Source organism: Rana temporaria, chromosome 12 (genome assembly GCF_905171775.1).
Source record: "Rana temporaria chromosome 12, aRanTem1.1, whole genome shotgun sequence".
NCBI lineage: Eukaryota > Metazoa > Chordata > Amphibia > Anura > Ranidae > Rana > Rana temporaria.
Genome location: NC_053500.1, coordinates 127,332,496 through 127,360,204, shown reverse-complemented (window position 1 = coordinate 127,360,204; position 27,709 = coordinate 127,332,496). Strand labels below are relative to the sequence as shown.

Genomic DNA, 27,709 nt, shown 5'->3' with positions numbered 1-27,709 from the left:
AAGAGGCACAGGGCCCTGCACCTCTCACATTCCCACCCTTCCAGCCGGAAACAGTAACCCATTTCTCATGCATGTTCTGATCATTACGTTGTGCATGTTTCTCCGTCTTCTAGCCATCTATCCCATACACTAGAGAACTTCTGCGGCCTGCCTCGGTGCGTGTATATACATTTTCTGTATGGCAGGGTGTTGTTCACCTCCCTTTTCCAATCCTGCACGGTCGGGGCAATTGTTCTCATCCATACCTTAGCCACTACTTTTCTAGCCATAAACAATGCCTCATTAATAAATATGGTCCGGTATTTATCTGCGTCAATGTCAGGAAAGAGCCCCAATAGGCAGACCTTCGGGTCCAAGCCCACCGGGGATCCCATATTGTCATGCAAAAAACGCGTTACCTGCAACCAGTACGCTTGTATGTCTGCGCATTCCCAAATCAAGTGGTAGAAAGAGCTCATGTTTGAGCCGCACATAGGGCATGTGGGGCTTCTCGTTGGCTGAAACTTTGCCAGTCTCCCCGGTGTCAAATATGCCCGGTGTACAATGTACAGTTGCGTCAACCTATCAGAGAGTTTAGGAGACGCCATCTTGACCCCCTCCAAAATCTCACACCAGTCCTCGTCCTCTATTGGTCCTACGTCCTGAGTCCACTTTATTTTAGCCACGCGTGACACCTCTCCTATCTTTTTTTGTCGGATAGCATAATAGAGATTGGATATAAGTTTGGTTGATTCCGATCCAAAAATAATATTCAACACCTGTATGGGCTGTAGATCTACTACTATATTGGCCAGCTGACTCCTGAGTGCGTGTCTAAGCTGTAGGTACCTAAACTGAAATTGCTGGGGAAGCGCGAATTCTGCCCTTAGATCTGAGAATGTCTTAACTCCTGTCTCCGTCAGAACCTGTACTAGATACTGCACCCTGTATGCTGCCCATATTCCGGCGTCTGGCACCCTGGCTAACTCAGGCAGGGAGTCATTATTCCATATTGGTGTGTGTGAATGGAACTGCGATCTACCCTGTCTCTTCAGGGCGATGTCCCATATTTTCTGATGGTGTGTCAGTATTTCCGCTCCAAATCTGGATGACCCACTTGACCCCCTACCCTTCCTGAATATTGCCTGCGTGGGAGTGTGAAGTGGGCTACCGGGTTTATTGCACACTAGGGCTCTGTACCTCTGCGATTCCGAGGTATTGTAGAAAAATACATGGGAGAGCTGGGATGCTACATAATAGTCCTGTAAGTCCGGTAGGGCGCATCCCCCCTCCTCTGTGGGATTCTTCAGGATATGCCAGGCCAGTTTATGTCTTCCTGATCCCCACACAAAAGACTTTAGAATTGCCTCCATCTGCTTAAACACCTTTTGCTGTATGTATAAAGGGGCATGCCATATCATATACAGAATTTTGGGTAATAGTATCATTTTTACTAGATTGATCCTACCCATTACTCCTAATGGCAGTCGCATCCAAGCTTGGGTTCTAGATTTAATAATATGAAAGAGGGGTTCTACATTTAGGGGGACGTACTCTTTAAGATCCCGTGTAACTTTCACCCCTAGATATTTAATCTCATCTACCCTTTTCAGAGGCAAGTATGGCACTATCTCCTGCGGGGGGAAGTGATTTACTTTCTATTTCTAATACTTTTTTTTTTTATATAATGAGGTTGATTTAATAAAACTGGAAAGTGAAAAATCTGGTGGAGCTGTGCTTGGTAGCCAATCAGCTTCTATCTTCAACTTGTTCAGTTACGCTTTGACAATTGAAATCATGCGAGTTTACCTGAACTCGCCAAAAGTAGTGCAGGAACGATGCGGACTGTACCATTGCCGGTGATCTGCCAATATGGTTCCGGCTATCCAGATGGTTCCTGTAAGGACTGCGCAGGCGCAATCCTTGCCGACGTAAATCTCCGAACCTCGGCCGGCATCCAGGGCGACGTGGAATTTGAGGAAAGTGGCCAGTCGCTCCGCTCGCTCGGCCTCCTGGCTCTTTTTTTTAACATCCTCCAATCCACGGAGAGGTTAAGGAATGAGCCTGGATGCCGGCCGAGGTTCGGAAAATTCGGTCGGCAAGGATTGCGCCTGCGTAGTCCTTACAGGAACCATCTGGATAGGGGAACCATACCGACAAGTCACCGGCAATAAGCTCCGATTTGGCATGTCCAATCGGCCCAATGTGAACAGGGGCTAAAACATGGAAGCTGATTGGCTACGATGCACAGCGGCACCCGATTTTGCATTCCCCAGTTTTAGTAAATCAACCCTAGTATGTATAAAATTATCCGAATCAATTAAACCAAGATAAATTAAAGGGGTTGTAAAGGTTTTTTTTTCTAAATGGGTTCCTTTAAGCTAGTGCATTGTTGGTTCACTTACCTTTTCCTTTGATTTCCCTTCTAAAACATTTTTGTCTGAATTTCTCACTTCCTGTAAGCGTGCCCCCATCATCCGAGCCGTTCTGGCTGGGGGTTAGTCAGCCAGAACAGCTTACTGAGGAGGAACAGGAAGTGAGAAATTTAGACAAAGAAAACAAAGAAAAAAAAAACCTTTAGAAAGGGAAATTGAAGGAAAAAGTAAGTGAACCAACGAACCTTTACAACCCCTTTAATATATCTACATTCTATTTATTTGCAGGTGAATTTATTTTAACGCAATACTCTTTATTTTCTGTGACACTTCCTCTTGTTGTTAGGCCAAGGTCTTACTCACCTGTAAAGTACGACATCACTTTCATACTAAATATTACACTTTGAACCGGTTTGTTTTTTAGACTGCAGACTGTGATTTCTTGGTTTATTTGTCTAGTGGGTAGGTCAGTAGTGACAACTTGTTAAAACTAAAATAGCTTTCAGTAACATTCCTTCCACTGTCAAGGAAGTAATGCAATTACACAGTTCTTGGCTACCTAGATGACTGACCCACTTGCACTGTCCATGTTTTACAGTCTGCTACCATTTTATCAAGCAGCAGACTTGCAGGAAATTGGCTTATTTAACCACTCGGTTTCCAGCCCATAGTCAAAATACGTCCTGTTTTTAAAGATGGATATCTCAGTAACGGCAGCAGCTGCTGCCACAACCGAGGTATCCATCTTTAGTGCCGACGGTCCTGTACACGATAGCGGCGGTCTCCGCGGCGGATTCGCCGCGAGATCGCCGTTATCGGTGGCGGGAGAGGGCCCCCCCTCCCGCCGCTGTCCCGCGCCCTCCGCCGCTTACCGGAGCCGTCGGTAGCGGCAGAGGAGATCGGGACCGTTCGGCAGCTGAGCGGGGTTACGAGTGAAGGAAAAATCTCCTTCACCCGTCCCCATAGCTCTGCTGGGCGGAAGTGACGTCAAAACGTCAGTCCCGCCCAGCGTCTTAAAGCAACATTTTTTTTTTTTGTCATTTGAAAAAATGACATTTCCAAATTTCTTTTTTTTTTTCTTGCATTTTAGTCTAAATATGAGATCTGAGGTCTTTTTGACCCCAGATCTCATATTTAAAGCGGGAGTTCACCCATTTAAAAAAAAAAAAAAATCTCCCCTTAGCTTCCTGCTCGTTCGGTCTAGGGGAATCGGCTATTTATATTAAAATATGTGCAGTACTTACCCGTTTTCGAGCTGCATCTTCTTCCGTCGCTTCCGGGTATGGGTCTTCGGGAGCGGGCGTTCCTTCTTGATTGACATTCTTCCGAGAGGCTTCCGACGGTCGCATCCATCGCGTCACTCGTAGCCGAAAGAAGCCGAACGTCGGTGCGGCTCTATACTGCGCCTGCGCACCGACGTTCGGCTTCTTTCGGAAAATCGTGACGCGATGGATGCGACCGTCGGAAGCCTCTCGGAAACCTGTCAATCAAGAAGGAACGCCCGCTCCCGAAGACCCATACCCGGAAGCGACGGAGAGGATGCGTCTCGTAAACGGGTAAGTACTGCACATATTTTAAAATAAATAGCCGATTCCCCTAGTAATAACGAGCAGGAATCTAAGGGGGAAAAGTGCCCTCTAAGGGTGAACCCCCGCTTTAAGAGGACCTGTCATGCTTTTTTCTATTACAAGGGATGTTTACATTCCTTATAATAGGAATAAAAGTGATCAATTTTTTTTTTTTTCAGTGTAAAAAGTAATAAAATAAATAAAAATAAATAAGAAAACAAACAAAATTTTTTTTTAAAGCGACCCGTCCCGACGAGCTCGCGCGCAGAAGCGAACGCTTACGTAAGTAGCGCCCGCATATGAAAACGGTGTTCAAATCACACAATTGAGGTATCGCCGCGATCGTTAGAGCGAGAGCAATAATTCTAGCCCTAGACCTACTCTGTAGCTCAAAAAATGCAACCTGTAGAATTTTTTAAACGTTGCCTATCGAGATTTTTAAGGGTGAAAGTTTGACGCCATGCCACGAGCGGGCGCAATTTTTAAGCATGACATGTTGGGTATCATTTTACTCGGCGTAACATTATCTTTCACAATATATAAAAAAATTGGGAAAAATTTATTGTTGTCTTATTTTTTAATTCAAAAACGTGTTTTTTTTCCAAAAAAAGTGCGCAAATACGGTGTGACAAAAAGTATTGCAATGACTGCCATTTTATTCTCTAGGGTGTTAGAAAAAAAAAATATATATATATATAATGTTTGGGGGTTTTAAGTAATATTCTAGCAAAAAAAAACAGTTTTAGTCTCGTAAACACTGAATCTGAAAAACAGGCTCAGTAACGAAGTGGTTAAAGGACATCTATCATTGAAATAAATGTTTTTTTTTTACATGCAGACCAAGTTGCCAGAGAATTGTGTCAGCGACAGGGAACTGGCACACACAATTATATGCTCATAGGGGCAGATTCACAGAGATCGGCGCATCTCTGTGGCGGCGTAACGTATGTCATTTACGTTACTCCGCCGCAAGTTTTACAGGCAAGTGCTTGATTTACAAAGAACTTACCTGTAAAGTTGCGGTGGCGTAGCGTAAATCACCCGGCGCAAGCCCGCCTAATTCAAATTAGCCGGGTAGGGGGCATGGAGCATTTAAATTAAGCGCGTTCCCGCGCCGAACGTACTGCGCATGCGCCGTCCGGAAAATATCCCAGGGTGCATTGCTCCAAATGACGTCGCAAGGACGTCATTGGTTTCGACGTGAACGTAAATGGCGTCCAGCCCCATTCACGGACGACTTACGCAAACAAACTTACGTAGTGTAACTTTGGCGGCGTAAGGGCGCGCAATTCAAATGGATGTGATAGGGGCGTGTTTTATGTTAATAAGTCTTGACCCGAGGTAAATTATGTTTTTTTTGAACGGCGCATGCGCCGTCCGTGGGGATATCCCAGTGCGCATGCTCGAAATTAACCCGCAACAAGCCAATGCTTACGATGTGAACGTCATTCTACGCAAAGCCCTATTCGCAAACGACGTAACATTTTCAAAATTCGACGCGGGAACGACGTCCATACTTAACATAGGTTACGTCTCATATAGCAGGGGGAACTATACGCCGAAAAAAGCCTTACGGAAACAACGTAAAAAAATGCACCGGCCGGACGTACGTTCGTGGATCGCCGTATCTAGCTAGTTTGCATACTCGACGCGGAAATCTACGGAAATGCCACCTAGCGGCCAGCGTAAATATGCACCTTAGATCCGACGGCGTACTAAGACGTACGCCAGTCGGATCTAGCCCAGCTTCAGGCGTATCTTGTTTTTGTGGATACAAAACAAAGATACGCCGGAGCAAACTAGAAGTTACGCGGCGTATCAATAGATACGCCAGCGTAACTTCTTTGAGGATCTGCCCCTTAGTCAGACCCTGGTAAATGGAAGCTGAAGGGCTTTATCTTATTGCTTTGGTTGCATAAGTACCTGATGTACGCATGTCCTGTACGCAGCGGTGGATAAAAAGTAATCTGCTCAACCATATCCTGTTTGATTTTCTATACAGCATTTCAGATGGCCGCACTATGGAAAAATAGTATCCGATGAGGTCCTAACTGTTAAAGTTTACAACTGCAGCAAAGTCTTCACACACAGGTAAGTTGACACTACGTCAAGGGATGGACGCCAGAAAAACTACATAATTGTAGATGTAAATATCTTGAGATTGATGCCATAAAAAATGTTCATCTCATGAACATTTTGTGGGAAGGCTGACATTAAATGGCACAGATGGCATAAAAAAAGAAAAAAACATATTCGCTACACATCATGAGTGCATCCCTATAAAATGCAGTAGCTATCGCATTTCCCCGAAAAAATAAGACCTAACCAGAAAACAAGCCCCAGCATGATTTTTCAGGATGCTTGAAATATAAGCCCTACCCCAAAAATAAGCCCCAGTTAAAGTGGTTGTGAAGTCATCATAAGTAAAATGATTGTGCAAAATGCCTTCTTTACAGCGCTGCTGGGCACTCACGTGACCTCCCGCTGCTCTTCTCCTCTCCTCCCGGCTGACGTCAGCGGGGGATCTCAGCCCCTCCCTCTGCAGTGCTCGAAGCGGGAAAGAAGAGCTTTGGCAGGTTTTCGTGAGGCGTGAGTGCCCGTAAATAAGGTATTTTGCACAATCATTTTAAACAAACACACACGCTGGACGTTCTACAATCCTGTAACAGAGCAGATTACAGGATTTGTTAATGCTAATGATGCAGACTCCTGAGCTGACAGGCAGGGAGGGAGGGTGAGAGGGGGAGAAAAGACAGGGGAACACAGGAACTGGCAGGATCAACCAGGTTTTTAAGAACACACAGAATGTAGATTATAATACATGAATAAATGCCCTGAAAATAAGCCCTAATGCGTCTTTTTGTAGCCAAAATTAATTCACTTTGGATTCTTATCCATGTTCTAATATACATTTCTCCCTGCTGCCCAGGACCTCCCCATGTGCCCCCCCCCACTCCACACCGCTGCTGGCTTCCCTCCTCTTCTTCCTACCAGCAGCTGGTGGGAAGAAGAGGAATGAACACAATAAGTGATCAGTACCGATCACTCACTATGTTCATTCATAACTGAATTATTGGCTGTATCAGGCCCTGTGTCAACAGCAGCCCTGACCGGGGCTGATCATTCTGCTTGGAATATCACTGCAGCAGATGCACTGTGTTGTAGTTAAAGGGTCAACCCAACATCATTGTTTGGCAGACATTGGAAAGTTAAACCCTTTGATGGTTTCTTGCATCTCTCAAGGGATCTATTGCTGAAATTGCTGTGCAGAGTTCCCGTGTCCATTATGTGGGGTTCCCACTTTCTCTGCTGGATTTATTATATGTTATGATGAATGTATTAGGCCTAGCATGAGCACACAAAGTTGGGCAAAAAACAACAACTCCTAGGGGAAATATAGAATTGTAGTAGTAGAGCTCACTGTTGAAGTATACATAGTAAAAAAAAGCCAGGGGTTGACTCAGCCCACCAGGCTCAGCCTATAGCTAAAATATGGCTTCTGTGTGTACTGTCACTATTGTAATAGCAGATACTGTATACTAACTGTACCTGTTTTTATTACCAGATTGCTGGGAAAATTGATTATCAGCCTTCAGCATCTTCCAAAGAGTGGCCGGCTGATTCTGAAAGAGGCTCTGGTGGATAAAAACTTCAGCGTCACCAGGGTAAGAGCTTTTCTGGATTGTCCCTAACATTAAAGGGAGTGTCTTTGAATATATTGGGGAAGATCCTCAAAGAAATTACGCCGGCGTATCTCTTGATACGCGGCGTAATTTCAAATTTTGCGTGTCGTATCTTTGTTTTGGTATCCACAAAACAAGATACGACGGCATCTGGGTTAGATCCGACAGGCGTACGTCTTCGTACACCGTCGGATCTAAGATGCAATTTTTCGGCGTCCGCTAGGTGGCGTTCCCGTCGTAATCCGCGTCGAGTATGCAAATTAGCTATTTCCGACGATCCACGAACGTACGACCGGCCATCGCATTTTTTTACGTCGTTTCCGTTCGGCTTTTTCCGGCGTATAGTTAAAGCTGCTATATGGTGGCGTACTCAATGTTAAGTATGGCCGTCGTTCCCGCGTATAATTTTTAAAATTTTACGTCGTTTGCGTAAGTCGTCCGTGAATGGGGCTGGACGCTCACGTTCACGTCGAAACCAATGACATCCTTGCGACGTCATTTGGAGCAATGCACCCTGGGAGTTTTTACGGACGGCACATGCGCAGTTCGTTCGGCGCGAGGACGTGCTTCATTTAAATGAAACACGCCCCCTACCAGCCGGATTTGAATTCCGCGCCCTTACGCCGCGATAGATACGCTACGCCGCTGTAACTTACGGCGCGAATTCGTTGAGGATTCAAACAAATGCAAAGTAAGTTACAGCGGCGTAGCGTATCTTACATACGCTGTGCCCTGCGCCGATGTATGTGGATCTGACCCATTATCTTTATTTATTATGGTTCATATTGCCTATGAATATTTTGTATTCTAATTTTCCTCTAGAATGTGGATATCTCAAGCTGAAATGTACAGGCGCGAGTGAATGAGTCACAGCAGTAAGACCAGATTTACACTCTGCCCTGTCAGACGGGTGTGTGGAGTCTCAATGAGAGAGAAAGAAAGAGAGAGGGTCTGAAGGCAAACATCTCCTTCTGTGCTCTCTCTTTAGAAAGCCCATGCCATACGTACTATTAGGTGGATTCAGAGAGAGTTAGGCCGGCGTATCAGTAGATACGCCGACCTAACTCGGAATCTGCGCCGTCCTAAGTTTAAGTGTATTCTCAAACTGAGATACACTTAAACCTAGCTAAGATACGACAGCCTGCGCCGTCGTATCTTGGGGTGCAATATTTAGGCTGGCCGCTAGGTGGCGCTTCCGTTGACTTCGGCGTAGAATATGTAAATGACTAGATACCCCTATTCACGAACGTACGTGCGCCCGTCGCAGTAAAGATACACCGTTTACGTAAGGCGTTTTCAGGCGTAAAGTTATTCCATCAAATAGCTGGACTAGTCAATGCTAAGTATGGCCGTCGTTCCCGCGTTGAAATTCGAGTACTCACGAGGCCGAGTACTCACATGTCCGATGAAACCGGTCCGCGGACCGTTTTCATCGGACATGTCTGCCCAGGGACTTCTGTTCGATGGCTGTACACACCATCGAACAGAGGTCCGCGCGTAAACAATACGCGGGGCGTGTCCGCGGTGTCGCCGCGTTGATGACGCGGCGACGTGGGCGGCCTGCCTTTAAAATGCTTCCACGCATGCGTCGAAGTCATTCGACGCATGCGAGGGATGGCGGGCGGCCGGACATGTACGGTAGGTCTGTACAGACGACCGTACATGTCCGGGCGGACAGGTTTCCACAGTCCAGGAAACAGTTGTCCGCTGGAAACCTGTCCGATCCGCCCGAAAATGGTCCGCTCGGGCCTACACACGGCCAAACATGTCTGCTGAAACTGGTCTGCGGACCAGTTTCAGCAGACATGTTTGGTCGTGAGTACGGGGCCTAAGTCGTCTGTGAATAGGGCTGGACGTAATTTACGTTCACGTCGAAACCAATACGTCCTTGCGGCGTACTTTGGCGCAATGCACACTGGGATATGTACACGGACGGCGCATGCGCCGTTCGTAAAAAACGTCAATCACGTCAGGTCACCCCCCATTAACATAAAACACGCCCCCTCATCCTAATTTGAATTAGGCGCGCTTACGCCGGCCCTATTTACGATACGCCGTCGTAAGTTAGGAGGCAAGTACTTTGTGAATACAGTACTTGCCTCCCTGACTTAAGGCGGCGTAGCGTAAATACGATACGCTACGCCGCCTTAAAGTTGCGCGCCCCTACCTGAATCTAGCTATATGACACCAATGTCATGAGTGCATCCTGCACTGAAACTCAAAGCTCTGATTCCCACCTATTTATTGTTTTTTTTGCTTGGGGTACTATTAAAAAAGTTAACCCTTCCTTTACCTTAGTGCAGTCCTCCTTCACTTACCTCATCCTTCCATTTTGCTTTTAAATGTCCTTACTTCTTCTGAGAAATCCTCACTTCCCGTTCTTCTGTCTGTAACTACACACCGTAATGCGAGGCTTTCTCCCTGGTGTGGAGTGTCGTGCTCGCCCCCTCCCTTGGACTACAGGAGAGTCAGGACACCCACTAACACACAGCTCCTTTCTCTATCTGCAACGTAGAGAGCGTCCTGACTCTCCTGTAGTCCAAGGGAGGGGGCGAGCACGACACTCCACACCAGGGAGAAAGCCTTGCATTACTGTGTGGAGTTACAGACAGAAGAACAGGAAGTGAGGATTTCTCAGAAGAAATAAGGACATTTAAAAGCAAAATGGAAGGATGAGGTAAGTGAAGGAGGACTGCACTAAGGTAAAGGAAGATATTATAGTTTCCTGAAGCCAATAAAGTGAAAGCGCAGTCATTTATTATACTCTAATTACGACCTTGTGGAACACACAAGCTCCTAGTGACTGTCTCTTTCTGTGATGACAAATAACAAAGTCCCATGACAGAGCAGTAGATGTGTCTTGTTTCCCATATAGCGGCACACCTGTTCTCACCTCCCTCTGCCTCACCACATAGGAATTTATCTAAATTGCTGGTTTTGCGTGTTAACTGTTTGCCACTGGAGCGCTTATTGCGGCAATCCATTGTTATTGCTTTTCTGATCAAATTTCATGTTGTTTGAACAAAGCACGGTCATAAAACAATACAACGGAAGAGTGTTGTGACAGAAATGTCACAGGGATAGGTGCCTAATGGGCAAAAGTGTCCTTGTTACTATATGTGCACGTTTCAAGCTCAGGAACTCTTTTGCCGCTTACACACGGTGGAAATTTCCGACAACAAATGTTCGATGTGAGCTTGTTGTCGGAAAATCTGACCGTGTGTAGGCTCCATCGGACATTTGCTGTCGGAATTTCCGACAACAAATGTTTGAGAGCTGGTTCTCAATTTTTCCGACAAAAATCGGAAATTCCGATTGTCTGTAGCCAATTCTGACGCACAAAAATCCTACGCATGCTCGGAATCAATTTGATGCATGCTCGGAATCATTGAACTTAATTTTTCTCGGCTTGTCGTAGTGTTGTACGTGACCGCGTTCTTGGAGATCGGAATTTCCGACAACATTTGTGTGACCGTGTGTATGCAACACAAGTTTGAGCCAACATTCCGTTGGAAAAAAATCCCCAGACAATTTTGAAAAAAACACAATTTTTTTTACTTTTTGCTATAATAAATATACCAATTTTTTTTTTTTCTCAGTTTAGGCCGATATATATTCTACATATTTTTGGTAAAAAAAAAAAGCGCAATAAGCGTATAGGGCCAGATTCTCGTAGAATGGCGTATCTTAGCGGCGGCGTAACGTATCCGATTTACGTTACGCCACCGCAAGTTTTTCAGGCAAGTGCTTTATTCACAAAGCACTTGCCTGTAAAGTTGCGGCGGCTTAGCGTAAATCACGTGGCGTAATTCAAATTCGGCGGGTAGGGGGCGTGTATCATTTAAATGAAGCGCGTCCCCACGCCAAACGAACGGCGCATGCGCCGTCCGTAAAATATCCCAGTGTGCATTGCTCCAAATGACGTCGCAAGGACGTCTTTGTTTTCGACGTGAACGTAAATGACGTCCAGCCCCATTCACGGACGAATTACGCAAACGACGTAACTTTTTTAAATTTCGACGCGGGAACGACGGCCATACTTAACATTGGCTGCGCCTCATAGACTCAGGGGCAACTTTACGCCGGGAAAAGCCTAACGTAAACATTGTAACTTTACTGCGTCGGACGCGCGTACGTTCGGGAATTCGCGTATCTAGCTAATTTGCATACTCGACGCGGATTTTCGATGGAAGCGCCACCTAGCGGGCCAAAAAAAAATGCAGTTAAGATCCGACGGCGTAAGAGACTTACGCCTGTCGGATCTAATGGATATCTATGCGTAACTGATTCTAAGAATCGGGCGCATAGATATGACGGCTCAACTCAGAGATACGCCGTCTTATCTCTTTTGTGAATCTGGGCCATAGTGATTGGTTTGCGCAAAAGTTATAGTGGCTACAAAATAGGGGATAGAATTCTGACATTTTTTTTTTATTTTATTTTTTTTACTAGTAATGGCGGCGATCTGCGATTTTTGTCAGGACTGCGATATTATGGCGGACACTTTTTTACACATTTTTGCGACCATTCACATTTATACAGCGAACAGTGCTATAAATATGCACTGTTTACTGTATAAATGTGCCTGGCAGGAAAGGGGTTTACACTAGGGGGCGAGGAAGGGGTAAAATGTGTGCCCTGGGAGTGATTCTTACTGTGGGGGGAGGGGACTGACTGGGGGAGGTGACCCTATGTACAAGGGACACAGCAATCGGTCTCCTCTCCCTGACAGGACGTGGAGCTCTGTGTTCATGCACAGAACTCCACGTCCCTGCTCTGTCACTGGTCACGGGCACCTGACGGACATCGCGGCCGCCAGGCACGCGAATCGGCATCTCAGTGACGCGCAGGAGGACCAGAGGCCGTAAAAAGACGGCCTCCCGGCATTGTAGAGCCACCTTGTGGCCGTCTTTTTACTATGGCCCAGGTCTGAAGAAGTTAAAGAGTGGAGGTAAGAGGAAGGTGTTTATAGACCTCTCCTTGGGTGACAACACTACATGTCCAAATATACAGTATAATAAGCGAGTGTTGTCACCCTAGGGAAGGAAAATAAGTTCAGCCGCCACATCTAAGGATTGATAAGCTGCAATATATACATTTTTGGGGTTTAGATACGCTTTGAAGAGTGTTATGTAGCAGATCTATACTGAGCTACTACTTTATGTTTCAGGCACATGGTCGGCACATGGTATATTGCTGAAGTTTGCTCTCCGTGTGTTGAATGTTTGCCTTCTGTAGATTCAATAGTTTATTTACTCAGGCCCATTGTCTGTTAGGTATTTTTCTTTCAATGTGAAAAGGGCCTTTCTAATAAGAGTATGGTGTTCTTGGGTTAGTCACGGTTTAGTTGTTCTTTGCTTGCAGAATTCAGCCACTGCCCCTTAAGAATGTTTATGACTGCTCATATAGCTAAATATCTGAGCATGTAGGTTCCTTTGTCATGGGAGGCACTTGACGTTTCATCTAAAGATTATTCTTTAAAGACTTCACATTAGAATGAATATTCTTGAAGTCCATCTATGGGCTCACCTTAAGGGTTTGTAAAGGGTATTTTTTTTTATCTTAATAGCTTCCTTTACCTTAATGCAGTGCTGTTTTCATGTCCTCATTGTTCGTTTTTGATCTCAAGTTGCTGTAATTCTTCTCTGATCTCCACACTTCCTGGTTGTCTGTTTCCTGATAACCACAGTCCTTCGAGATTTCTCTCTGTGGTCACTAATCAAGGAAGTGTGATTACTGTGTGTCTAAAACCCCTCAGCACCAATCAGTTTCGTTTTACAAACCATCACTGCCCTGTATTGGCTCTGTGTCTCTGTACATCACAGAAGCAGGAAACCTATTTTTAATCATTTTTAAAAGGAATCAATTAACTATTATATCTATATACCCTGTAAACAGTCATTTCAGCAAAACTCCTTCTCTTTTAACCACCTCCCCAGGGTCCCCCCTCTCCCTGCTGCATTATTTCCTTATTTTGAAGTTGGCAGGCCAGTCAGGTCATGCACAGAGTACTTCTCCTTTGGACCTTCAGGTGGTCAGTCTTCAAGGGTGCAGAAAGTGGTATTGATGTGATGACATCAGCGCCACCATCTTCCCCATTAAACTGTGAGGGTAGGGTGCCGTGGTAAAATGAGACACCCTGTACACATCGTATAGCAGACCTTACCCAGGCTCAGCTGCTATAGACAGGATTCAATTGCTGGAGACCGGTGCTCTGGCTGGGGTGTTCAACTCCCAAAGCATACGCCCATAATGTATGAAGTCTGTGTACTCATGGCAACAATTTCTTTATTGGCTACATATAAAATGAACAGCATTAAAAATGCAACGCGTTTCAACTTGCACAGCTTTCCTCATATTATCCCTATAAGGAAAGCTGTGTAAACCGAAAAACGCATTGCATTTTTGATGCTGTGTAATTTTATATGTAACCAATAAAGGAATTTTTGCCAAGAGTACACTGGATAGCCAGCTTTATACATTATGGACTGATGGACATTATGGACTGATGGACATTATGGACTGATGTCGGATATCATTCATCCTGGAATACCAAGAACATCCAGAGGCTGAATTGAGTTTTTTCAATCTACCTAGCGTTAAATCTAAAGTGGCAACTCATTAACCACTTAAAGCGGTAGTTCACCCTCACCCACATGATTTTACCATCGAGACAGGCATTGTAGCGCGAGCTACAGTATGCCTGTCCCGATTTTTTTAACCCCGGACTCACCTTGTAATCGTACATTGTAGATTTCGGCTCCCGCGGGGAATGGGCGTGCCTATGGAGAGGGAGGATGATTGACGGCCGGCCCTGGCACGTCACTCTCCCCGAAGACAGCCGGAGTAGGTCTCGGCTCTTCACGGCGCCTGCGCACAGGCTATGCGCAGGCGCCGTGAAGAGCCAAGCCTATTTCGGCTATTTCCGGAGAAGCGTGACGCGCCAGAGCCGGCCGTCAATCATCCTCCGTCTCCATAGGCACGCCCATTCCCCGGTATCTTCGATGTACGAGTACAAGGTGAGTACGGGGGTAAAAAAATCGGGACAGGCATACTGTAGCTCGCGCTACAATGCCTGATTTTATGGTAGTAGAAAAAAAAAAAAAAATTTCCGTTCATAGGGTGAACCCCCGCTTTAAGCCCCGGACCAATATGCAGCCTAAAGACCCAAGGTGTTTTTACAGTTCGGGACTGCGTTGCTTTAACAGACAATTGCGCGGTCGTGCGACGTGGCTCCCAAATAAAATTGGCGTCCTTTTTTCCCCACAAATAGAGCTTTCTTTTGGTGGTATTTGATCACATCTGCGGTTTTTAGTTTTTGCGCTATAAACAAAAATAGAGCGACAATTTTGAAAAAAATGCAATATTTTTTTACTTTTTGCTATAATAAATATCTCCCAAAAACATATATAAAAACATTTTTTTCCCTCAGTTTAGGCCGATACGTATTCTTCGACCTATTTTTAGTAAAAAAAATCGCAATAAACGTTTATCGATTGGTTTGCGCAAAATTTATAGCGTTTACAAAATAGGGGATAGTTTTATTGCATTTTTATAAAAAACATTTTTTTTACTACTAATGGCGGCGATCAGCAATTTTTTTCGTGACTGCGACATTATGGCGGACACTTCGGACAATTTTGACACATTTTTGGGACCATTGTCATTTTCACAGCAAAAAATGCATTTAAATTGCATTCTTTATTGTGAAAATGACAGTTGCAGTTTGGGAGTTAACCACAGGGGGCGCTGTAGGAATTAGGGTGCACCTAGTGTGTGTTTACAACTGTAGGGGGTGTGGCTGTAGGACTGACATCATCGATTGTGTCTCCCCTATAAAGGGGATGACACGATCGATGCAGCCGCCATAGTGAAGCACGGGGAAGCCGTGTTTACATACGGCTCTCCCCGTTCTTCAGCTCCGGGGAGCGATCGCGACGGAGCGGCTATAAACAAATAGCCGCTCCGTGGTCCCGGATCGCTCCCCGAGCGAACCCGACCGCCGCATGTAGCGGGGGGGGGTCTCGATCGGACCCCCCACCCGCTAATAGGCAAGGACGTACATTAACGCCCTTGTGCCTGTACGTGCCATATTGTGCCATATGCTTTAACCACTCCCGGAGGTCGGGAAGTGGTTAAAGCATAGAAACACATAATTCTTACATTAATAGTATTTTATGCTGTCTTTTCTCCCTCCCGCTACAGATTTACGTTGAGTTGGATATTCGGTATCAGCCACCAGATGGAGCAGCAGGATCCTGGATGGGAGAGGACTTTTTTAGTGTAGAAGACCAGTAAGTTCAAAGAAACGTATTATGTAATGTTGGCACATTTTTGGTCTGTGAACATTCTCAGAAGGGTTTTTGACATTTTCTAAAACACTAATGTTATATATACAGTACATTTCACATTTAATATACTGTATTTGCTGGCGTATAAGACTATCTTTTACAGTTAAAAAAAATGTCCAAAAAGCAGGGGTCGTCTTATACACCGGGTCAGCTGCTCGGATGCCTGCTGGATGTGCGGTAATACTGTATGTAGCTTTGGCTACATACAGTATATACCGCTTAACCAATCCCGGAGAGCGATGTATTCAAATGAATACAGAGCCTGCTTGAAATTGAGTAACAGCCTCTGCCAATCCGAGCAGGCTACATACAGTAGCCTACTCGGGTTGGCTTTGAGAGTCAGGGAGGCGTGGGCTGTAGAAGGAAGAAATATGAAGCCTCGGAAGCCTCGGAAAGGGGGGTCGTCTTATACGGTGAGTACAGGCAAAAAATCTTTTTAAAAAAAGGAAAATTAGGGGGTCGTCTTATACGCCCAGTCGCCTTATACACCGGCAAATAACGGTACATACATTTTAAAAATGTCCTCTACTAGATATATCTGCTTCCCCCTCCCTCCACTGTGTTAAAGCGGTAGTTCACCCTGACCCACATGATGTTACCATCGAGACAGGCATTGTAGCGCGAGCTACAGTATGCCTGTCCCGATTTTTTTAACCCCGTACTCACCTCGTAGTCGTCCATCGTAGATTTCGGCTCCCGCGGGGAATGGGCGTGCCTATGGAGAGGGAGGATGATTGACGGCCGGCCCTGGCACGTCACTCTCCCCGAAGACAGCCGGAGTAGGTCTCGGCTCTTCACGGCGCGTGCGCACAGGCTATGCGCACGCGTCGTGAAGACCAAGCCTATTTCGGCTATTTCCGGAGAAGCGTGACGCGCCAGAGCCGGCCGTCAATCATCCTCCGTCTCCAGAGGCACGCCCATTCCCCGGTATCTTCGATGGACGACTACAAGGTGAGTATGGGGGGAAAAAATTCGGGACAGGCATACTGTAGCTCGCGCTACAGTGCCTGATTTAAAGGTAAAAGAAAAAAAATTTTTTTTTTTCCTGTCGATAGGGTGAACCCCCGCTTTAAGCCGGCCATAGGCAGTTCAATTCTCAACTGGTTCAGTAGGGACTGGCCAAGATCCAAACCATGTATGGACAGGCTGATTGTACCCCAGTCGATCCATTGATTGACTTGGGTACACCCAGCATGTCAGATTTTTAGGATGTGATTACTTCCAGGAGCAATAGCCACTAGCAATAATCACGGTGTTCTTCCAGCAGGGACGGCTCCCTATGCCCCCCTGCCCGGGAGAACACCATAGCTCCGCGGTAAAGTAGCAGGAAAGAAAATCACACCATCTATGGTCGTCTTTAGATAGAGAGTCTGAAGGTAAACAGCCTCTGCTGTTGTCTCTCTTCAGGAAACTCAAAATTCTTTGTAACAGCAGTATCATGGGTACACCAAATATTTAAATACTGTACCCATTTGTAATATAATATTTTCATAGGCAGTAAAACAAAAAGTTTAAAATAGATATAAACTTCCAAAATAAAGTTTACCCTGAAAAAAATTATAATTTTCCCTTTTAAAACGTTTGAACATCCAACATCCTAATGTTTGAATTAAAAAATCATTAAAATACATTTTCATCTTTGTTTTACAGCTCAGACTACATTATTCGGAATGTGAACTTTCAAGAAGATGATCTGTAAGTATGGCAACTGTACAGTTTTTAACCTAGAGGACAAACTTTACCTTCTTCAGTGAGTTTATATCATTCTGATTCATTTTGCACAGTGCTGACAAATTTGATATTTGGTATCTAGCGTTGACAACCCATACTAATATAAGCATTGGAAGTATTTGATCCAACCATCTAGAAATTTAAAAATGTTGCTGCTTGCTTTGGGAGAGTTGTAGATCTGTAGATTCAGCAGAACATTGTGCTATAGAAAACTTTAGCTCAAGCCCTGTACACACGATGGGATATCTGATGGAATCTAATCCGATGGATTTTTTCGTCGGATATCCGATGAAGCTGACTTTCATCGGTATTGCCTACACACCATCGGTCAAAAATCCGACTGTGTCCAACCGACTGTGTGAAAGTCCATCGGTCAAAAATCCACGCATGCTCAGAATCAAGTCGACGCATGCTCGGAAGCATTGAACTTCATTTTTCTCAGCACGTCGTAGTGTTTACGTCACCGCGTTTGGATTTTTGACCGATGGTGTGTAGGCAAGACTGATGAAAGTCAGCTTCATCGGATATCCGACGAAAAAATCCATTGGATTAGAGTCCATCAGAAATCCGATCATATGTACAGGGCTTTACAGTATATGCTGAAAATGAGGATTGTAAGAGATAAACAATGAAGAAATACTTTATGAGCCTAACAAGATGACAAACATTACACAGGCTCCCCTTTATGGACTATAAAATAAATTCCCATCATCACAAATGATCCTCATCATTCAGCTTTCTTTAACAAATGAGCACAATTAATTTCACAGTTTTGTATTCTGCCAACATTGACTTCCTTGGTGTCTTGCATTTGGTCATGCAATACCACAAAGGAAGTCATTGTGGGAAGTCTTTCCTCACCAGGTGTCACTAACTGCGGGTTCCACTCTTGTTGAGGTCTGAATGGGGGAGTATCTCCACTTAGGACCACCAATCCAGTGGCGTCACTAGGGTTGGTGTCACCCGGTGCGGTAAAACATGGTGTCACCCCCCTCTGTCTAGGCTGCCCAGCACCAAGCAGGCAGCGCACGGGGCGCACCCCAAACCAGCCCCTGTAAATGATAGTATAGGGCAGTATAGTGGCAGGTTAGGGTAGTATAGAGTGGTATAGTGGCAGGTTGGTGTAGTGGGGTGGTATAGGACAGGTTAAGGTGGTATAGGGCATGTTGGGGTGATATAGGGTAGTTTGGGGTGGTATAGTGCAAGTTAGGGTGGCATAGGGCAAGTTGGGATGGCATGGGAAAGGTTGAGGTGGTACAGGGCAAGTTAGGGTGGCATTGGGCAGGTTGGGGTGGTATAGGGCAAGTTATGGTGGCATAAGGCAGATTGGGGTGGTACAGGGCAAGTTGGGGTGGCATGGGAAAGTTTGGGGTGGCACAGGGCAGGCTGGGTGGTAGAGGACAGGCTGGGGTGGTACAGGGCTGTTTGGGGGGGTACAGGGCAGGCTGGGGCAGTATGGGGCCGTTTGGGGTGGTACAGGGCAGACTGGGGTGGTACAGGGCAGGCTGGGTGATACAGGGCAGGCTGGGGTGGCACAGAGCAGGCTGGGGTGGCACAGAGCAGGCTGGGGTGGTACAGGGCAGGCTGGGATTCAACAGGGCAGGCTGGGCATGTCAGCTAAAAAAAAAAAAACGGGATGGTGTCACCCCTCTAGCGGGTGTCACCCGGTGCGGACCGCACCCCCCGCACCCCCGTAGCAATGCCTCTGCATCAATCTAATCAAACTTGGTTATAATAGTCCTGGTGGAAAGTCCCTCCCTGGCCCAGTTTTATCCTGAATTATATAGTCTCAAACAGCTCAAATACGTGAAATTGTGCAATAACATGAACCTAAACTATTTGAAATAAGCCAATGATGAAAAACATACCCAAGCACAGTTTACCATCAACAAAAAATACATGTCAAAATAACTAGTAGTAGTTAGTCACACTCATCTGAACTTGTTTATTAATGTTGAAAACATTTCACTCATTATCGGAATGACAAAAGAAATGATCAAGAACATAAGCCATAATTTATATCTCCATGGGCAACTCGATTACCAATAAGAAAGCACCATGGCTGTCCTTGTAGTGAGTGGCATATAATTCTGACACACAGTGTAGAAGATTATGTATCTCATCCTTGTTTCTTCAGTGCGGAAGCTGAAGCCGCTCGCAAGAAAGATATTGCTGCCGTTAATATCGGGAAGAAGCTGGTGAAACGATCCGATGACGATGAAGATGATGACGATTCCTACGATGAATCGGAAATTGAGATTTCTGGGATCAGCTTTACTCCTGTTCTGAGGTAACAGTAGCTTGAATTATTTGGTAATTAAATATATCTTTTACTGCCAAATGTATAACCTAAAGCAGTGGTCTCCAAACTGCAGCCCAGGGGCCAGATGTGGCACTTTGCTTGCCTTTATCTGGCCCTTGGACAGCAACAATGACATTACTAATGGGGCACTATGCCTGCCCCGATGGCAACGATTGGCACTATTCCTTCTCCTAATACAATGGTCTAATCCTCAGACTGACACAGGGATGGACTGGCCATTGGGACTACAGGGAGTTTCCTGGTGGGCCGATGGCAGCGGACCACCGCCCCCCTCCGCTCCTCTGTCTCTCCCTTCCTGCAGCGCTCACCTCCTCTCCCTCCCTGCAGCGCTCACCTGGGGGGAACAAAGAAGCAGAGGGAGGACCAGAGGAGCATGGGGGAGGGGACAGACAGCTGACTCAACAGCTATGGCCTGGGAGTTTCTCACTTCTGCCTAATCTTGTCTCATAAGGGGGGGCACCAAACTGATTCTTTGCCCCGGGTGAAATAATGTCTAGCTTCCCCACTGGTACTGCCTATAAGAGTACCAGCTGTTATACTCTAATAAAGTAGAACAGCTAGTGGCTAGTGAAGGGGAAGATGGGGCTTGGGTGGCCGGGGGGTGCGGGAGTTGTCCGGCCGCCATGGGAGAGACCTGTCAAAGTGGGCCAGTCTGGATGAAGTCCAGGGCCAAATTTTTGTCCCAGTCCAGCCCTGGACTGACATCAACAATGGAGCACTATTTCTCCCACTTACACTAAAAGATAGGGCACCAATCCTTCCCCTGATGCCAACAAGTACCAATGATGACACATTGCATACTCCCATTGATGCCAAAGCATTTTCTACTCATAGTGGCCTCATTCCGGCCGAAAGGGGGTCTGAAGGACAATAAACTGGCCCTTTGTTTAGAAAGTCTTTAGATCTCCGACCTAAAGGATCATTCCACTCAGAACTGATATTTTAGTTCTTGGTAGATGTTAGGGGAAATAAAACACTAGTTGTTTTCTTATATGTCTCCAAAACTCCATTGGTGAGATCATTGAGTTCCCGGGTCTGCATGCTTACTGTGCCAATTCTGATGGACCCCCACCATTCCTGCTGGATGTTTATTTTATTTGATAGAAAATGTAGCAGGTGGAGCAGGACAACACAAAGGTGGGCAGGAACACCCAAAATTCCCAGGTGGGCCGATGGCGTATCCAAGGCATATAAGAATACAGAGGTTGACTCAGTTAACCAGGGTCAACCTGTCTAAAATATCTCTTTTGGGTGTACTGTCACTTCAAAGGAAGGTAGTTTGGATAGAACTATCAGAGCTGCCTTTACTGTCCTTACAGTTGTTTTCACTTCTCGCAGTCGAGAGGCCCAGCTGTGAAGTCTAAGTAACCCCAGAAATACTATACTTACATTATTGAACTGTTAAAAGCTACTGCTTCCAATTCCTTTTTCCTAAAGGCTATTCCAAATACATTCCTAATGATGGTCTTCTTAAATTAATGTAGGTCAGGTTTGGATGTTCTCTAGCACATCCTAAAAGTAAAGACTATGGGGCAGATCCTCAAAGAAATTTCAAATTTTGCGCGTCGTATCTTTGTTTTGGTATCCACCAAACAAGATACGACGGCATCTCATCTGTGTTAGATCCGACAGGCGTACGCCTTAGTACGCCGTCGGATCTAAGATGCAATTTTCCGGCGGCCGCTGGGTGGCGTTCACGTCGTAATCCGCGTCAAGTATGCAAATTAGCTTTTTCCGACAATCCACGAACGTACGAGCGGCCGTCGCATTCTTTTATGTCGTTTCCGTTCGGCTTTTTCCGGCGTATAGTTAAAGCTGGTATCTGGTGGCGTACTCAATGTTAAGTATGGTCGTCGTTCCCGCGTATAATTTTGAAAATTTTACGTCGTTTGTGTAAGTCGTTCGTGAATTGGGCTGGACGCCATTTACGTTCACAACTAAAACAATGACGTCCTTGCGACGTCATTTGGAGCAATGCACCCTGGGAGTTTTGACGGACGGGGCATGCGCAGTTCGTTCGGCGCGGGGACGCGCTTCATTTAAATGAAACACGCCCCCTACTCGCCGCATTTGAATTCCGCGCCCTTACGCCCCGAGAAATGCACTACGCCGCTGTAACTTACGGCGCAAATTCTTTCTGGATTCAAACCAAAGCCAGGTAAGTTACGGCGGCGTAGCGTATCTCAGATACTCTGCGCCGGTGCAGATCTTTGAGGATTTGCCCCTATGACTATTTTATATTTTAGCACAGTATATGAAGTCCCTATATTGAAAATGATAACCATAATAACTGAGACATTATAACTGCTTTGATGGCCACCATACAAGTTCATATTTATTTATTTTTGCAGTCGTTGCAGTGTTCCTGTGAGAGATTATGCAGCCAACCCAAAACCAAGAAATTTTCAGGTATAGAGATCTAGTAAAAAAAAAAAAAAGTAAAATTTCTAAAGTTTCTTTAACCGGTAAACAACGCATTGATATATTTAATTTTGCAAGGCAAGTTGCTAAGTGAATTTTACATGTTTTTGTTTTTTTTGCACCATAGATAATACTGTTTGGTGTAGTGGAATACGAGCCCCTTGCTCAGTATGTCACCCCCGCATGGGTGTACGCTGTAGTATGCCCATGTGAAAGAGGTCTTGTGAAGCACAGCAGCATGTTATACAAATTTGCATTATGCTGTGCTTGCTTTAAGGCAACATTTATTCCATTAATGGACAGAAATAGCCAGAAGGAGTAAAGCTTGATCACGTGACCATTCAAAAAAACGTGACCAGCCTCTCCTCCAATCACAGAGCTCTGTCCAGCATTATGCTATGAGAACTCCATGGGACACAGAAGGCACCATTTTGCATTTTATGAATTTTATGAATTGCAAACTACTGGCGCAGTATGGAGTAGACTGCAGTGTTCAGTGAAAAATGCATGTTCTTATTTGCTCTGTGCCATAGGTATGCACAGCTTATTACATTAGGGTGTGCACCCCAAAGCTCAAATACGCATGCCTTTCTCTGCAGCCTCGGTTGTACTGGACAACAAATGAAAGAATGGGAAGTGCTCTGTGCTGAGCGGCTTCCTGTTCATTCACAAATTGAAGCCTAGTAAACACAGTTATGAATGGACAAAGTGAGCGAGTGTGTTCACGGAGATAATTTAGAAAAGGAAGGGGTAGGTAAATTAGATATTTACTAACTCCTTCCCCTGCTCTCTATCCTGAAACTTACCCTGCAGCATCCGGGGGCAAGAGGAGCAGCACTGTGGGGTGGCAAAAAGGGGGAAGCCTGGGCAGTAGGGGGAATCGGCACCACACATAGTGATTAGGGTGTGCCCAGGCACACCTGGTATACCCTCTGTGTATGCCGATGCTATAAATAGTCCATTTATTACACTATTCTTGTCATTCAAAACTTACTGGTGATTGGCCTTCAAGTAAGGCAATGGTACTAAAGCAATGGTACTAACAACAATGTAACTTCCTTTTGCAGGTTGCAATTACAGTCATACAAGCTCAGAAACTCATAGGGGTCAATATTAATCCAGCGGTACATGTGAAAATTGGGAATGAAAAAAGACACACAATAACCCAAAAATCAACAAACTGCCCCTTTTACAATCAGGTGAGTAAGGGGTTAGGAAGGGACGTATATTGGAGAGGTTGAGGCGGCAAGCTTTGGAATGTGATTGAATGTGGGGCCGAAAAGAAAGTGCAGAGTTCAGGATAACACCTAGCACCCTGGGATGGGTTGATGGTGGTACCATTGCTCTTGACAGAGGGATCAGGGGAAGGGGCACAGGGGCAGGAAATATTATGAGCTCAGTTTTGGATAGATTGAGGAAGTGGTGTGTAAGGAGACTGATGGAGTGAGCTGAGGGGTAGAGAGATAGATTTGGGTGTCGTCAGCATAGAAATGATATTGAAAGCTATAGGAGGCTATCAGCTGACCCTGGAATGATGTGTAGAATTAAGAATAGGAGAGGTCCAAGAACAGAACCTTGGGGGACCCCGATGGAGAAAGGAAGAGGAAAGTAAAGTAAATGAACCCCAATGTGCCATACAATCCTCCTAAAATCTCTGGAACATAGTTTGTGAACAGATATTTATATTCTGTGACATTTAATATCCAAATCAACATTTTTTTTTTTTCCCATAGTATTTTGTGTATGATTTCCTTGAGCCTCGTGAAGTTGTATTCGACAAACTTATTGAGTTATCGGTAAGTGTGTTTTAAAATGTTTATGCCCTGTGCAGATGAATGTTTTGAAGTTTTAGATCAACTCCATCCAGACTTAATCATTTTTAGTATTCCAGTTCACATCAGGGGTTCAGAGCCACTTGTATGGTTTGAAACTCTGTTACGTGAGATCCATAGCAAAGTTGCCATGGTCAAGTTCAGACGCTCGTTTCCAGTGATGCAATAGGCAGAAAATGGTTATCACAGATTAGGTTTACAACAGCCAAAATTCTGGAGCTGAAAGGATCAGTCCCCCCCCCGCAAGTGACATATTAGTTATGCGCAGAGCCCCCTAGGCTGAACCAGCCCCTGGATTTTTTTATGTGCCTTGAGTACTCCATCAATGAAGACCTCCTGCCATAACTCCCAACTCTGTTTCAGTCAATTTTTGAGTTTTGGGTGTTCTCATCCACCTTTGTGTGTTTTAGAAGCTGGCTATCCTCCTGGGGCAACTGGAAGATACAAGATGTAGGATGGTTGTCCTACCTGGGCAACTGGAAGATAGGTATAGGATGGCTGTCCTCTCTGAGAAACTGGAAGCTAGAAGGTGTAGGATGGTTGTACTCCCAGGGAAATTGGAAGATACCAAGTGTAGGATGGTTGTCTTCTCTGGGCAACTGGAAGATACAAGGTGTAGGATGTTGTCCTCCCTGGGAAACTGGAAGATACAAGGTGTAGGATGGCTATCCACCTTTGTGTGTTTTAGAAGCTGGCTATAGGATGGCTATCCTCCTGGGGCAACTCGAAGATACAAGGTGTAGGATGGTTGTCCTGCCTGGGCAACTGAAAGATAGGTATAGAATGGCAGTCCTCTCTGAGAAACTGGAAGATACAGGGTGTAGGATGGTTGTCCTCACAGGGAAACTGTAAAATACAAAGTGTAGGATGGTTGTCCTCCCTGGGCAACTGCTAGATGCAAAGTGTAGGATAGTTGTCCTCCTGGGGCAACTGGAAGATAGGTAAAGGATGGTTGTCCTCTCTGAGAAACTGGAAGCTAGAAGGTGTAGGATGGTTGTACTCCCAGGGAAATTGGAAGATACCAGGTGTAGGATGGTTGTCTTCTCTGGGCAACTGGAAGATACAAGGTGTAGGATAGTTGTCCTCCCTGGGAAACTAGAAGATAGAAGGTGTAGGATGGTTGTCCTCTCTGAGAAACTGAAAGATACAAGGTGAAGGATGGTTATCCTCCTGGGGCAACTGGAAGATACAAGGTGTAGGGTGGTTGTCTAGCAGATACAAAATGTAGGATCGTTATCCTCCCTGGGCGACTCAAAGATAGTTATAGGATGGTTGTCCTCTCTGAGAAACTGAAAGATAGAAGGTGTAGGATGGTTGTCCTCCCAGGGAAACTGAAAGATACAAGGTGTAGGATGGTTGTCTTTCCTGGGAAACTAGCAGATACAAAATGTAGGATGGTTGTCTTCCACGGGCAACTGGAAGATACAAGGTGTAGGATGGTTGTCTTCCCTGGGCAACTGAAGCATGCAAGGTGTAGGAGGAGGCAGAAAAAACATTATTTTAAGAAGATCAATGTTTGTATAATAGGGCAGTTTTATGGCTATGGGGTGTTTTTGAAGATAAAATAAGCCATCAACCCAATGTGAACCCGGCCTAATGCATGACAAGTGTCTGGTGATATATTTCTTTATCCTCTACATTACAGTTTTTCTCTTCCCAGGTTGTTCATGTCAAGGCAATACCTATTTTTGGAAAGCATATTGGATCATTCAAAATAGATGTTGGAACTATCTATAATCAACAAGGTACAGTAACTCCTTTTTTTATTTATATTTCCCAACTATAATGATATGGCCCATACTCAATCAGTTTTTTTCAGATCACAGATTTCTGCAGAAATGGGCAGTGATGACTGATTCTAAAGATACCCGGGCGGGTATAAAAGGGTTTGTGAAATGCAATATGACTGTAGTAACGAAGGGAGACCCAATGACTGCGCCTCCGTCGGCATCAAGCAGCCAAAACGATGACATTGAAAAGTAAGTTTAAAATTTCTAACTGTAGTCCTAATTCACCAGATCCCTTCTACCATCATGAATCACAATAAACTGTGCTCAATGTTAAATGTTCTGTGCACACACCATGCTGAGCCATGTTTCAGAATTCCATTAGTAGAGTGTTTGATGATGATAAAATTCCCTTATGTATGTTAGCATTCAGGAAACCTACCAGTAATATTCAATGTCAATTATAAGAGAAATGAGGTCTCCTCCTGCTTTACCTGAGGAGTTTCAAAGCTCTGTGTGCATTCTTTGTTGAATGAAATATGCCACGGGGACTGAAGTGCAAGAGAATGCATTGCAGAGGCTCTTAATATACACAAAATAATAGTTTATTCATTTCACAGGAATCTACCCACAACTGGGATATCAGACTTGGGTGGATTGTGCCCTTCATTAATAAGACTTTTGCCTATGACAATTAAAAGAACATTTCAATGTATCATTCACACCCCTAGATAGGCTGCCAGGCAAAGTTATTTTTGCCTCCTCTTTAATCATTGGAGCAGCTATTGATTTCTTTGGGCTGTTCTAGATCTCACAGGTTACAGGTTTGACTGTTTGACCCTGCTTTATGTAAGTTTCCAGAACATAGGGCTGGGAGAATCAAATCGGCAGCTTGAATATTTAAGGTGTGTCCAGCAGGTGGCTGGGGAGAATATAAATAGTCTAATGCCTGGTGCAGCCAGGTTCTTGTCTTGCTCAAGATGTTCCACAGCCTCAGGGGCTGTGGCCCTTTTGAGGCAGTTCTACTGGAGTTTTGCTGTTGTTAATAGAGGTCCCAGCTGTGGCAGAGCTGGGGAGCCTATTCCGAATTATCTTTGGAATCGGCTAAGGGACTTCACCTAAGGATCTGGTATGGAGAGCTTACAGAGGAGTGTCTGGTGGAAGCTCGAAAGTGTATAGCTGCCCTGTGGAATTCTGAGTATTATCCTCTCCATCACTGAAGAGTGTCTGGTGGAAGCTGGAAGTAAGTAGCACAGTTGTCCTGAGATATAGAGATGTCCAGTGGAAACTTGGAAGTTTTCAGCTGTTCTATGACATTGTGTACTAATCTGAGTTCAAAATCCTGGTGACTGTGTGCTGTTCTTAGGATGATAAGGGGTACCTCTGATTGAGACGGTTCCTACAGGGTCTCAGATTTGGTCATTTCCCTCTTGTCCCTGGCATAAAGACTGTTCAGGGAAGTTTAGCCTAGTGAAGTGTATCTTCCTGTTGCAATTCAGTGTTCCTGGAGTATCCCATACCACCCCAACCTCTTTCGTTTTACAAGTTCTACAAGCAATACATTACCAAAGGACAACCCCTAGACTGTTTATTGGAGCCAGAGATAATGCACAGTTGCTTGGCCCCTGTGGGAGTAGCACTACACCACCCAAATGTGGTATTTCAGTTTTAGGTGGACCCTGATGGTTTGAGTCAGTGCCTAGCTTCTTAATTATCTTA

At 45.1% G+C, this 27,709-nt stretch overlaps 1 protein-coding gene across 1 annotated transcript in view; it reads left to right on the top strand.

Annotated features, from left to right (window-relative positions):
* The window catches only part of LOC120918805 (fer-1-like protein 4), a 142,404-nt gene that overhangs the window by 31,261 nt on the left and 83,434 nt on the right, over positions 1-27,709 (top strand). The window contains exons 3-12 of the mRNA XM_040330614.1: positions 5,925-6,013; positions 7,488-7,587; positions 15,811-15,899; positions 17,607-17,651; positions 19,825-19,977; positions 22,362-22,419; positions 23,499-23,630; positions 24,165-24,227; positions 25,924-26,008; positions 26,083-26,242. Coding sequence (XP_040186548.1) covers positions 5,925-6,013; positions 7,488-7,587; positions 15,811-15,899; positions 17,607-17,651; positions 19,825-19,977; positions 22,362-22,419; positions 23,499-23,630; positions 24,165-24,227; positions 25,924-26,008; positions 26,083-26,242 — 974 coding nt within the window. The remainder of the gene's footprint in view (positions 1-5,924; positions 6,014-7,487; positions 7,588-15,810; positions 15,900-17,606; positions 17,652-19,824; positions 19,978-22,361; positions 22,420-23,498; positions 23,631-24,164; positions 24,228-25,923; positions 26,009-26,082; positions 26,243-27,709) is intronic.